Genomic DNA, 13017 nt, shown 5'->3' with positions numbered 1-13017 from the left:
GATTATTTCTCCTCCTTGAATGCTGCTTGGTTATTTCTAGGCAAAATTGGTAAGGTAGAGGAGTGTAGTGCCAGGTTCTACCAACCAACCAAGCAACCAATTCCTTGGGATTGATCAGGCTCTTGGGATTTATCAGGCCCTGTCCATTTCTAACAAGCACTTCTTCCAGACTCAGCCCACATTTGAAAGATGTTTTCATCTTAGCACTTCCGTCTCTTTCTTTTAGTATTCATTAGCTGCCTGGTTTTAGTGACTTCTTTTCTATAGCAACACCTGTCCTCAAACCTCAGTTCCTTGCTTATGACATTATGCTGAACACATTCATCATCCCTCTGCATTTACCTGGCCACAGTGACTTCTTGGCCCTTTGCTCTGTGTGATAACAGAAGAGGCTAAATCAAGGCTCTCTGGCTGAATAGCAGATGTAGGGAGTATGACACCTAAGTGGGAGGGCGAGAGAAGTAACAGGCCTTCAGCAGTAGAGGAGGTATCTAAGATCTAATAGGAAGACTGGGCAAAAGGTGGTTGTGAACATCCCTGATTCTAGGGAAGGACTCTTGCCGCTATGGAGATAAGGACATCTTACTCAGGAACAGTGAGAGCTTCAAATATTTATGGCATATTAAGGAGACTAACTGTATTTAGTTGTGAAAGTAGATACTCTGTAATTTTAGGGTTTATTTTCTTTTGTATTCTTTCTGATTGTAGAAGGATAAACTTTGAAAAATATTTATAGGAAGTACAAATAAAATGTGAATTTACTCATCCTGTGTTATGTTTTCTTCTCTACTTTTCTAGAGCCAAGAAAATGTAGAGTATGTTAAGGTCAACCAAATTTATCTCTAAAGATAGGAGTCGAAAAATTCCCTAACGGGATCTATTATTAGTATTTGCTTATAAAGGAAAAGCACATGTTTTGGGGTTATATCCCTTGAGTTATATGTTGTACACATGTATTTTCTTAAAGAACTTAAGTGGGATGTACCAAGAAAAGCATTTTATTGTGTATCTTCATCAGTACTAAGGTTTTGGCCAGTTACATTTGCATTTAAATTTTGCCGTTTTGTGGGTTTTTAATAAATTCTTCCTTTAAAATAAAGACCCTAAGCTGGGTACTAGTGTCTGACACCTATAATCCTAGCGATTTGGGAGCTTAGAATGGGAGGAGCACAGTTCAAGACTAGCCTAGTCAAAAAAGTTGGAGGCTCTTTGAAGCCATATGTGGGCACAGTGGCATGCTTCTGTCATCCCAGTCTGTGTGTATGGGACAGATTGGGAAGACTGTAATGCTAGGTCATTCCAGGCAGGACAGTCCAGGAGACATGCCAACTCCACAGTGATAAACTGCACAGAGTAGTGCATTTCACCTAGAAATAACCAATGTAAAGCAGGCATGGCGCAATGGTGTCATGCCAGCCTAATAAGTGCAGGGTCCTGAGCTCAAATCCCCAATACCATCAGTCTCTCCTCTGGGGGGCGGGGGGAGCAAGTCCCTAGTTATAATGAACTTTTTTTTTTTAATGCTAGACTTGGGTCTTGCATTCCACCTGGCACTGTCCCTGAGCTTTTTGCTCAAGACTAGCATTCTACCACTTTGAGCCACAACACTACTTCCAGTTTGCTAGTGGTTAATTGGAGAGCTGTCTCATGGACTTTCCTTCCCAGATTGGCTTTAAACTTTGATCCTTAGATCTCAGCCTCCTCAGTAGCTAGGATTACCAGTATGAGCCACTGGTGCCTGCCTGTCCTACTATGAACATATTTTTTTTTTTTTTGCCAGTCCTGGAGCTTTAAGGCCTAAGCACTGTCCATGGGCTTTCTCAAGGCTAGAGCTCTACTACTTGAGCCACAGCATCATTTCCAGCTTTTTACTATGTATGTGGTACTGAGGAATTGAATCCTGGTCTTCATGCATGCTAGACAAGCACTCTACCATTAGGCCAAACTCCTAGCCCTTACTATGAACTTTTTAAAGAAGCTTGATCCCAAAGCAAACATCTTTTACTTTGTGATGCAAACAAACTACAGCTCAAAATTCACCGTCAAATTGTTTATTCTAGGTTAAATGTAAAACAGATGCTTCTAATTATTACAATTTAAACTGTGAGTAATAGTGAGTTTCAGAAGCACTGATTTACCAATTTATACAGTGAGTTAGTTTCTAGGCAGTCATCTGAAGAACTTTCTGCAGTCTGACTCTTGTGATCAATGTCTATTCTGTTCTGTGATTCTTGATATTTTGGTGCCATCTTGTGGCTTGGATTTGTAGTAATGTCAACACTCTTGATTTTTAGACCAAATCCTAGACAACTTATGATGTGCTGAGAATTTTTTCCAAAATGCATATGAACCCCATACACAGATGATGACAAATGTATGGTTCTGAATCAGTGTTTATGCTGTTGGTTCCTAGTTGCTGCTGTTTGAGCGGTCCTGGATGAACAGATGGAAGTCTTCAGTTCTGCACGAAGGGGAAGGGAACATCCGGAGTGTGAAATGGAGAGGCCATCTAATTGCATGGGCCAATAATATGGTAAAAGTCCATCTCTGTGCTCCTAATGCTTGTTCAGGGTTAGAAGTGTGGCCAGATCAATAGCTCTTCCATAAAAAAAAGATGAGCCCTGTGGTGCTCATTTCTGAATATGCAGATGTCTGTTCATAATATACCTGGTAGGTTAGAAAAGCTGTATTGATCTTAGTTTTCCTAGTATAGAAATTCCTAACATACTCTTTTTTTTTTTTAATGCCAGCCAGTCTTTAGGCTTGAACTCAGGGCCTGAGTGCCAGCACTAAGCTTTTTTGGCTCAAGGTTAATGCTTTAGCCCTTGGGTCATCGCTCTACTTCAGGCTTCTTGGTGGTTAATTGGAGATAAGATTCTCTTGGACTGGCTTTGGACTGTAATGCTCAGATCTCAGCCTCCTGAGTAGCTGGGATTACAAGCATAAGCCATTAATGCCCAACTCCTAATATATTCTTGACTGTGTGTTATGTTAGGGTTCGAAGCCTGAAGCAGAGGGAATAACCAAACAGACGCAAAGCTTAGTTATTGAATGGCTGCCTGAGAAACAGAGTCTTCCAACACCACTGTCTACTTACTCACTGAGGACCCGTGAAGAGTATTTGTGTTTTTTCTTTATTCCTATTATAATCAGGCAGAAACATAGGTCTCCCTTTTAGAAAGTAGGTAACAAATAATTTTCCATGCTATACTAATTTTAAGATTTATTAAATATGAGTTGGGACCCACAGAAAATTTAAAATCAGGTCTTTTTCATATCTCATATATCCTGAAATTTCAAGATAACACTTTTGCAAATCAATTCCCTCTAGTTTTAAACAGGAAAAACAGCAACAACAACAACAACAAAAACCTCCCCAGAATTCATATTGCAACTAAGAACTTTTCTTCTCCTAGTTACACAAAAAGTAAATAAACCTTTAGTCTTGTAGTTAGCTACTTGCTTCATGCTTCTATTTGAGAACTTTAAAGTGCCAAATTTTTTTTATATAGGTGGGTTTTCAAAATCAAAACTTTTCTGCAAAACAAAGTACATATCTTGGGTGGAACAATACAATTTGAAGTGATACTTGCCTGACATTGTGGAAAAAAATTTTATCTGTACATTTTGCATTTGTATTGGATTTGAATCAGCTGTGCCACGCACTGACTTTGGCTCTCATTAGGTGTATGTGGAGCTGGAGCATTCTTTGCATGTTTGCATGGCTTCTAGCTGTGTCCAGTAAACACTGTCAATATTTTGTAGCTTTGGCTCTTGGTGGCAGGTAGCCAGGTCTGGTCATCCATTTGTCTCTATTTCTTTCCCTCTGAGTAAAGGATGTCTTGTGCTTTTTTTTTTTTTTTGCTTTCTAGGGTGTGAAGATTTTTGACATCATCTCTAAGCAAAGAATCACCAATGTGCCGCGGGATGATATAAGTCTACGCCCAGATATGTATCCTTGCAGCCTCTGCTGGAAGGACAGTGTGACACTGATTATTGGCTGGGGAACCTCTGTCAAGGTGATGTTGCTGATCCTTATAAGTCTGTGTTGTTATAGGTGTGTTGAGAGAAATCTAAAAGAGTGTCAGTTCATATCTGGCTTCCCAGACCCCCAATATTTTAGTCTAAATATTATGTGTTCACTGTTGAGTGCCCAAATTAATTTTCCTTGTGTATGTTTTAAGACACATTTCTTTTTGAGTGACCATATAAATCTGAACTTTCCTATGCTCACAGTGGCACTGTCTCTTTAAATCTTCTGTTGATACTGTTATTTTTAATTTTCCAGAGCCCAGTTGCAATGCCTTAGCTATTTGTAGAACATGTGAATTAGTTCTGTTGGCTAATCAGGTTTCCCACTCTGCTATTCTTTCTATTTCCCTTAGCTTTGACCCTTGGCTTCTTCATCTTGAGTTATTGATGCTGGGGAGAGAAGGTTAAAACTAAATCATCCTGCTTGCTTGGTTAATAACTTGATGGAAGAGAGGCCTGGACTTATTATCAATAATAAGATTTGGGAATCGTTTCTGGCATATAATTATCCAACCCTGTGTGCTTGAGTGAATGAAATTCATTTCTTGTACAAAAGAGGTTTCAGAGCTCTCGTGCCCACCAGTGCTTCAGTTATTGTAAATATATTAGACTAAAAGTTGTTTGCTTCCTTTTATAAATATATTGCTTAAGTTAAATGAAATGAACTGAAAAGTAAGTGAAATAAAAATAGTGTGAAGAGTTTGGAGGTATGGCTTAAGTGGTAGAGCACTAAACTGACAAGTACAATCACAGTACTGCCAAAAAATATGGAACCTATGGAGCCTTACATGAGCTTCTGTTTTCCATCAGGCAAAGTGAGTTCTTTCTCATGCATTTCTTGAGTTGCAGCAATGGTATTTAAACAAACTAATAAGGAAACCTGAAGTGTTTTGCTCACTGGATCTTTATCCTAAGGAAGCAGAAGTCCTGAAAGTTTTGTATTTGAATAGAGTGTGTTTAGACTTATAATGAAAGATAGATTGAAATTAAAAACTAAAGCTCAAAAGGAGATCCATCAAATCACTTGTACTTTCCTATCATAAAACATTAAGGTGAAAGAATATTTAAGTAATGTGCTATTTGAGTAAGTAACAGTAACTACATAGAAAAGAATGCTGGTTGTGATATTGTCTGTGCTGGGACACTAAGTAATGTCTATTTTCCTTTTCAATTTTTATCTTAGAATTTTCTGCGGTGTAGCTGTATTTAGGACAACAGCTATAAAATATCACTAAAAGAAAAATAAAATTGGAGGAACAGGGGAGAGTATGGCCTAGTGGTACAGTGCTTGCCTAGCATACATGAAGACCTGGGTTAGATTCCTTGGTACCACATACACAGTAAACGCTGGAAGTGGTCCTGTGGGTCAAGTGGTAGAGTGCTAGCCTTGAGAAAGCCCAATGACAGGGCTTAGGCCCTGAGTCCAAGGCCAAGGACTGCTCCCCCCCCCCCCCAAGAAAAAAAGGAGAAGAAAAATAAAATCAGCTCACAGACAACTTCTGAGGATTAGTAACTGAGACTCAAGTTCAGTCTTGCTGAACTTAAAATTTTCTTGTTTGTGTTTATAAAATTGAGTAGATTCACTTGAGAAAGTACAGCACAGAAGGTAGAAAATATTCAGTGTTGCCAACCTAAACAAATGTTGCTAACACACATGTGTTATTTGTGTTTGTGTGAAAGAAGTAGGAACAGAGGAAAAGTAGACTTATTGAGCCAGAGATTGGGGTGCTTTATGAATGTACCGTATGTGTTTATTTCTACCCCAGCTTCATACAATGCAATTTAAAACAAATCAGTAAACTTTGCCTGTATTTTTCTGGTAGGAAAAATAGTCTGTAGATCACCTACCATTCTGCTGTTTTCTTCCAAGATATGTAGAAATGATTCTTCCTTATGGGCCATTATAGAAACAGGTTAAAAGCTGGCTGGTAGTTAAATTATGTAGTTCACTGATGATAATATACATGAGCTAGAAGGATGTGTGCCACTTTTGATCTAATGTGGACATGCTTGCTATCTGTAATTCTGCTTGAATGGTGATAGAAGTACTAGCAGGGATAAATTCTGAGAAAAGCATCATGGATGATTTGTCATTGTGTAAACAAAACAGGGACAAAGTTCTATGGCCACAAAATCACTAGACAGTAGAATATGTAGGGACACATTATTTTATGTGCCCTGTTGTTAACCTAAACATTATTATGCTGCACAGAACTGCAGCCCTTAACTTGAACTTCAGAGAATGAGTCAATAGAAACACATCAAAGCTACCCTAAAGTTTCGTTTTTTTCTTTGTCCTTGAAAATGACTGCTAGTTGCCATAATAATTTCTATCATTTAATTCATAGGATAGATTGTGTGTTTTCATGTCTGTGTGGCTAGTTTAGCCACATTCACATTGAAGAATATCCCCTGAGATGCATAGAATAACCTGTGCATTTGTCTTCCAGATCTGCTCAGTGAAGGAACGACATGCTAGTGAAATGAGGGATTTGCCAAGTCGCTATGTTGAAATAGGTATGGCTTCTTTACATGTCCTCTGTGAGTGCAAACTTACAAAGATTGTCCATTTTGTCAAGTAAAAATCTAACCCATGTAGCTCTTCATGGCAGCTTATCTCTGGGTACTTTGATAAAGCAGATCCAGAAACTTTCAAGTTTTGAAACTTCATTCTAGAAACCTCTTTTAATACAAAACTAAAAACAATTGTATTTATTTTCAGACATAAATTTTGTAGTTGTCTTTGAAGTCAGGTAACTTTGAGTTTGAGTTCTGGTTTTATCATTAGTCACCTGGACTTTTAGGACAGGTTTCTTCAAGCATCTGTTTCCTTCATACAATGTGAGAGTGACCATGTCAAAGGGTCATTGTAAGAGGTGAGAAGTACTAATCATCTGACATAATACCATCAACTGAGCCTTGGAAATAGCCTTCTTCGTCAATGTTGGCCTGGACCACTGCGGCCACCTCCTGACCAGTTCCCCGCTTCCTCCACTGTGAATGACTTCTTATTGCAGTCAGAACACAGATCAGATTGTGGCTCATCCTCCAGCTTCTCCCATTGCTCTGAGATGAAGGGAGTAATGTCCCTAGTGTAGACCACTGAGCTCTGAGGTGGTCTCCCTTGTCTATCTGTTACTACCACCAAGCTCCTCCTTGGTCTGTGCACTGTGGCTACATCCACTCTTCTCTACCCACTCATGTTTCTCCTCCTGTCTGCCTAGAACATTCTCCTCCTTTTTAACCTTGCTAACTCTTTATTTGTTACTTTCCTAAGGAATCCCATTGGATCCTCTTGCCTGGGCCTAGCCCTTCATTTAGGCACAGATAACATTGTATCTCCCCATGGCCATGCACTTGCAGCAATCAGGTGGTCATTTGTGCATTTCTCAATCTTCCACCAGACTATCACTTCATTGTAAGCACATGGTCAGTCTGTTTACACTCACTATTTATATCAGCAGTGTCCATCACAATGTTTGTCATGTAGTAGTTACTATTAATTGAACGAGTCAGTGACTTCGGCAAACAACTATTAGGAGACATTTACCAAAGACCATGTACCATTACTCTAATGGAAGTAAAAAAAAGTTTTGACATACTGTAAACTGATTGCTACTTTGAGGATGGACAGTACATCTAAATTTGATAGATCATTATAACAAGGCAAAGCTGAAATCAGTGATTGGTTCTACATTAGCCTCATGACTAGTATAGTTACAGTATTTAAATCTGGGCTGTTTCATACTTGAAGAGCCAAAATTGATATTAAAGTTTTCTTTTTTAATCATTTTAAAAGTGTATATTAATTGTACAAAAAATTTCCTTGTGATTTTCTATGTATTGTAATGTGTTTTGATCACATTAACCCCTTCTAGCAAATCATGTTTCTGATATTTAAAAAAAAAACAAATATGTGTGCTGGGAGTTTGGTTAGTGGTAGAGTGCTTGCCTAGCATGCACGAAGACCCGGGTTCAATTCCTCGGAACCACATATACATAGAAAAAGCCAGAGGCTCAAGTGGTAGAGCTCTAGCCTTGAGGAAGTCCAAGGACGGTGCTCAGGCCCTGAGCTCAAGCCCAGGACTGGCAAAAAAACATACAAAAAACCCCAAATATAGTATCTTTAATTGAAACCACAGTTTTTAAAACATATTTTAAGTTTATAGTACTGACATATATTGGCTTTCAGGAACCCTTTTAATGATGTGTAAATGTTTTCCTTTGGAGAGGGATATCTAAATGTGTGTGTATGTGTTTGTGTGTATACACATCTGATATATATATATATATGTATACATCTGATATACATATATCAGATTAATCAGTATAAACAAAATAGGTCCAGGGACCAGATGATAAAGACTGGTAACAGGAAGATAGAGGTGTTATTTTAGTATCGCTCGTCTTTTTGTCACTCTTGTCTCCCAGGAAAAGAGAGAAGGAGAGAGAGAGACAGACAGACAGACAGACAGAGAGAAAGAGAGCTTTGTATACATCTCAATACCTAGGATCCCAAAAGATAATATACAGATAAGTTAAAAATAGATTTTTAAAAGTATACAATTACCAGGGAAGTATAAGAAGGTCCTGTTGTCTCTTCTAGCTGGTACTTAACTGTATACATTCTGGATTTGTGCCATGTGTCTCCTCCACGTGTGTTCACTTCCGTCTCAGAACATACCTTTCACACGCAGGCTCTGAGCTTCCTCCTCTCTAAATAACAAAATGAGGGTCAGGGAGACAACCATAATCTTACTACCACACTGTTAAAGAGGATGGCTCCACCTTTGCACAACCAGAAAACTTCCAGGGAAGTAAGGTTGTTTGCTGAATCTGTGCTGTCTTGGTGAGGTTACTTAACCTTCCTGAGTTCTTCCCATGTGTTAGGTCACGGTAATCATGTCTGTCTCAGCATGATTGTGAGAATTAGACATGACAAAATTATGTGCCTGACCTAGTGCTTAGCACTGTGAGGTGCTTACTTTCAAACATGCATTTCAACTCCATCACTGCTCATAGCAGTCCCTATGGAAATTCTATTAGCCCTACCTTGAGCCTTATGATCATGGTATCTAAGTAGAGCCCATCTGTTCTATAATTTATGTGAAAGAGACTCTGCATGGGTACCAATAGTATCACAATACTGACACTTTACTGGTATGGTTAGTGGTTAAGTACTATTCCCCTCTTCCTCCTTCAGTCAGAATCTTCCAACAGTGTAAACCATTTTCACAGCAGAAGTTTTGGCAAGAATTCTTGAGTAGGATAAAGAAAAGAAATAATAGTCAGAGGTCTGGATTTTATATTGTAAGCCATTGTCCTTTAATAAATGAACTTAAAGTGGCATTGAAATTGAATAAATATATGTAGTTCTGCATTTTTAGAGATGTTTTTGTTCTTTTCAAATCACAAAAGTAAGACTAAAGCTATTCCTGTTGTTTAGATATTGATACTAGTGAATGAAAAATAGTGATGATAATAAAGAATAAGCCTCTTGGCTGGTCACCCACCCCTGAAGTAATCTCTGAACATAGGTATTTAGATTCTCTGTCCATTGGGTTTTAGTTCTGGATCACATTGCTAGTGGTGTAGGTCTCATGGTCCATATCTACCACATCAACTTGGACCTCACTTGAATATCTTGTATTTGCTCAAGACTTCTGATACTTTCCATCTAAGTCCTTCAGGGTTTCTGGGAAATTGTAGTTGGAGTTGCATTCTTGGTAATTCTCTTGGTGTCATTCTCTGGCTGGCTGTCATCAGCACAGGTGACTTATATGCAAGAAATTAATCATTGACTTCCTTGTTTCCATTTCATATGGTGTGGGGCACATCACATCGGGAAAATGGGCTCATTTCCTGGTCTTGAGATCCAACCTGCCTGTCACCTTGTTGGGAAGCTTGGCTGTGGTTTGTGATGTAAAGTAAGGCTACCTCTAACTCTGGGATTGGCCCTGCCCCCCTCTCGGACAGCACCTACCTCCCCCTGCCATGCCTACCTCTATGCTGATAGGCTCCTGCATCCTATACCTACCCATTGTATTTTCCCAATAAATGAGTCTTACTTTGACAAGTCTCCCTGGTGCATCCTGAGTGTCTTCCCTCCGGTGAGGGAGGGCAGGGTGTGGGCCGCCAGTTGGCCCTAACCTTTCTCGGTCTAGTCTTAGTCCGGGCATGTTCTCTCTGTCCCTCTTGCGGGTCAGGAGGCAAGAAGGACTAAAAACCCTGACAATATGGGAGTTTTTTAATCTTCTTAAAACTTAAATTATGGGCCAGGAGTTTGACTTACTGGTAGAGTGCTTGCCTAGCATGCACGAAGACTTGGGTTCTATTCCTCAGTACCACATACATAGAAAAAAGCCAGAAGTGGTGCTGAGGCTCAAGTGGTAGAGCTCTAGACTTGAGAAAGTGCAAGGACAGTGTTCAGGCCCTGAGCTCAAGCCCAGGACTGGCAAAAAAAAAAAAAAATATATATATATATTTTAATTTTATTATCTGTAAGGAGTTGAGGCATTGCCATTTAACAAAGCAGTTTGTAAAGACAATGTGTCTTGAATGTAATTGTTTTAATTGAGATAAATAACTACATAGGAATCTGTATAGAAGGACAGAGAAGCCAAGGAAGCTGGACTTTTATCATGACATTGTTTGCCTCCTCTTGACTGATGCTGGGAATACAGTGATCTGGAAACTGAACCTAGGTGCAGGAGAGCTGGGAGAAATTCTTAGATCTAAGTATGTCTAATGAGTACATGTTGAATGCATAGTGTTAAGTGTTTCCATCTTAGACTCTTATTAGAAGGGACTGAATCAGTGTTAGCCTCACTCAAGGTGCTTTTATTTCAGAATCTAACTATGTATAACTTCTCTTCTGCTATAGTTTAGCTGGCTCTCTAAAATCTATTACTTGATCAGTATTTCATCATGAATATATTTTAGACATAGAAAAGCAAAGAATTTTTTATTAAAGAATTTATTAACATTGATTTTTACATCATATTTCAAATGACATGTTTAACAAACAAGTATTCAAGAAGGGAATCTCTATATACAATCATTGGCACTTCGTTTTTAGAACATAATCAAAATTAGGCTAAGAGTTTGTATATCATAAATACATATTAATCTATGTAATAAAACATTATGTCTGTAGAATCATATGTTTTTATGTCTATGTAGTTGTGTTTATATTTCCAATACTATGTCCATAGCATTGGGTATAAGTCCTCTCTCTTGTACTTTTGGATCTAATAGCCACATATTAAGGATACAATGCTCCCTTTTTTTCCTTTGGTCTTGACTTGTCTCACTCAACATGATTCGCTCTAGATTCATCCACTTCCCTGCAAATGCCATTATTTTATCTTGTCCGTTGGCTATGTAGAATTCCATTGTGTATATTTATACCACATTTTCTGTATCCATTCATCTGTAGTAGGGCATCTGGATTGTTTCCATCCCCTGGCTATTGTGAATAGTGCAGAGATAAATATAGCTGAGCAGGTGTCCTTATCATATCTTGGGTTATGATGTTCAGGGTAGATGCCCAGAAGTGGTCTGGAGGGATCGTAGGGAAGGTCAATTTTCAGTTCTTTAAGAAACCTCCACACTGCTTTCCAGAGTGGCTGAACTAGTTTACAATCCCACCAGCAGTGCAGTAGGGTTCCTTTTTCTCCACAACCCCGCCAACATTTGACATTGTCTGAGTTCAAAATCTTGGCCATTCTTGTTGAGGTAGGGTTGTTTTATTTGCATTTCCTTTATGACCATGGATGATGAACATTTTCTCATATGCTTTTCTGCCATTTTAATCTCGTCATTTGATAAGTCTTTCTTTAGTTCCCTTGCCCATTTAGTGAATGGTTTGTTGGGTTTGGGGGGGATTAGTTTCTTGAGTTCCCTGTAGATACTGGATATTAAGTATTTATCAGATATATTATTGGTAAATATCTTTTCCTAGTTGGTTGGCTGTCTCTCTACTTTTGTGGCTATGCTTTTATCTGTGCAGAAACTTTTTACTTTTAGGTAGTCCCATTTATCAAGTCTCTCTCCAATCTGTTGTGACCCTGGGAATCTTTTGTCTGTGCCTATGAGTTCCAGTGTCTCTCCTACTCTTATCATGTAGCAGTTTCATGGTCTCCGGTCTGACATTGAGGTCTTTGATCCACTTTGAGTTAATGCTTGTGCACAGCGAAAGGCTAGGGTCAATTTTTAGTTTTCTGCATGTGGCTGCCCAGTTTTGACAGCACCAATAATTGAATAGACTGTGTTTGTTCCACTGTATATCTTTGACTCCTTTGTCAAATACAAGTTGACTATAAGTATGTGGTTCTATTTCTAGATCTTCTATTCTGTTCCATTGATCTTCTGGTCTATTTTTGTGCCAATACCATGCAGTTTTTGTTATTGTCTCTATAGTAGAGTTTGAAGTCTGGTTTTGCAATACCACCAGCATTACTTTTTGCCTAGAATTGTTTTGGCTATTCTAGGTCTAGAAAAGCAAAGAATTTTATAGGAAATAATTTTTCCATATCTGTTAACTCTCCATTCTTCCTCCTATAGGCAGGTGTAGAAACCGCCACATGGTGCTAGAACGAGATGGTTTGTGTTAGAAATAAGGTTTAGCCGGGTGTGGCGGCTAACGTCTTTAATCCTAGATACTCAGGAGGCTGAGATCGGAGGATCAAGATTCAAAGCCAGCCCGGGCACAAAAGGACCTGAGACTTTTATCTCCAATTAACCTCTAGAAAACAGGAAGTGGAACTTGGCTCAGGGTAGGGTGGTGTCCTTGAGCGGTAGAGCCCAGGGACATTGCCCAGGCCCAGGGATAGGGAGGTAGCCTGGAACTATAGAGCTCAGGGACAGCGGCCAGGCCAAGTTCAAGCCCCATGACCCACACCCAGAAAAATAATAATGAGGTTTACAAATATTCTTCATAGAAAGTAGGATTAGAAATCTGGAACTTGCTGAACCCCAATGGCT

The 13017-nt window shown here is 39.0% G+C and overlaps 1 protein-coding gene across 1 annotated transcript in view; it reads left to right on the top strand.

The window, feature by feature from the left end:
- The window catches only part of Vps41 (VPS41 subunit of HOPS complex), a 111345-nt gene that overhangs the window by 58230 nt on the left and 40098 nt on the right, over positions 1-13017 (top strand). The window contains exons 7-9 of the mRNA XM_090333141.1: positions 2414-2533; positions 3873-4019; positions 6483-6549. Coding sequence (XP_090189267.1) covers positions 2414-2533; positions 3873-4019; positions 6483-6549 — 334 coding nt within the window. The remainder of the gene's footprint in view (positions 1-2413; positions 2534-3872; positions 4020-6482; positions 6550-13017) is intronic.

Source organism: Megascapheus bottae, chromosome 5 (assembly GCF_031878675.1).
Source record: "Megascapheus bottae isolate mThoBot1 chromosome 5, mThoBot2.hap1, whole genome shotgun sequence".
Classification (NCBI taxonomy): domain Eukaryota; kingdom Metazoa; phylum Chordata; class Mammalia; order Rodentia; family Geomyidae; genus Megascapheus; species Megascapheus bottae.
Note: the sequence above shows the minus strand (reverse complement) of the source record. Positions and strands in the feature narration are given on the sequence as shown.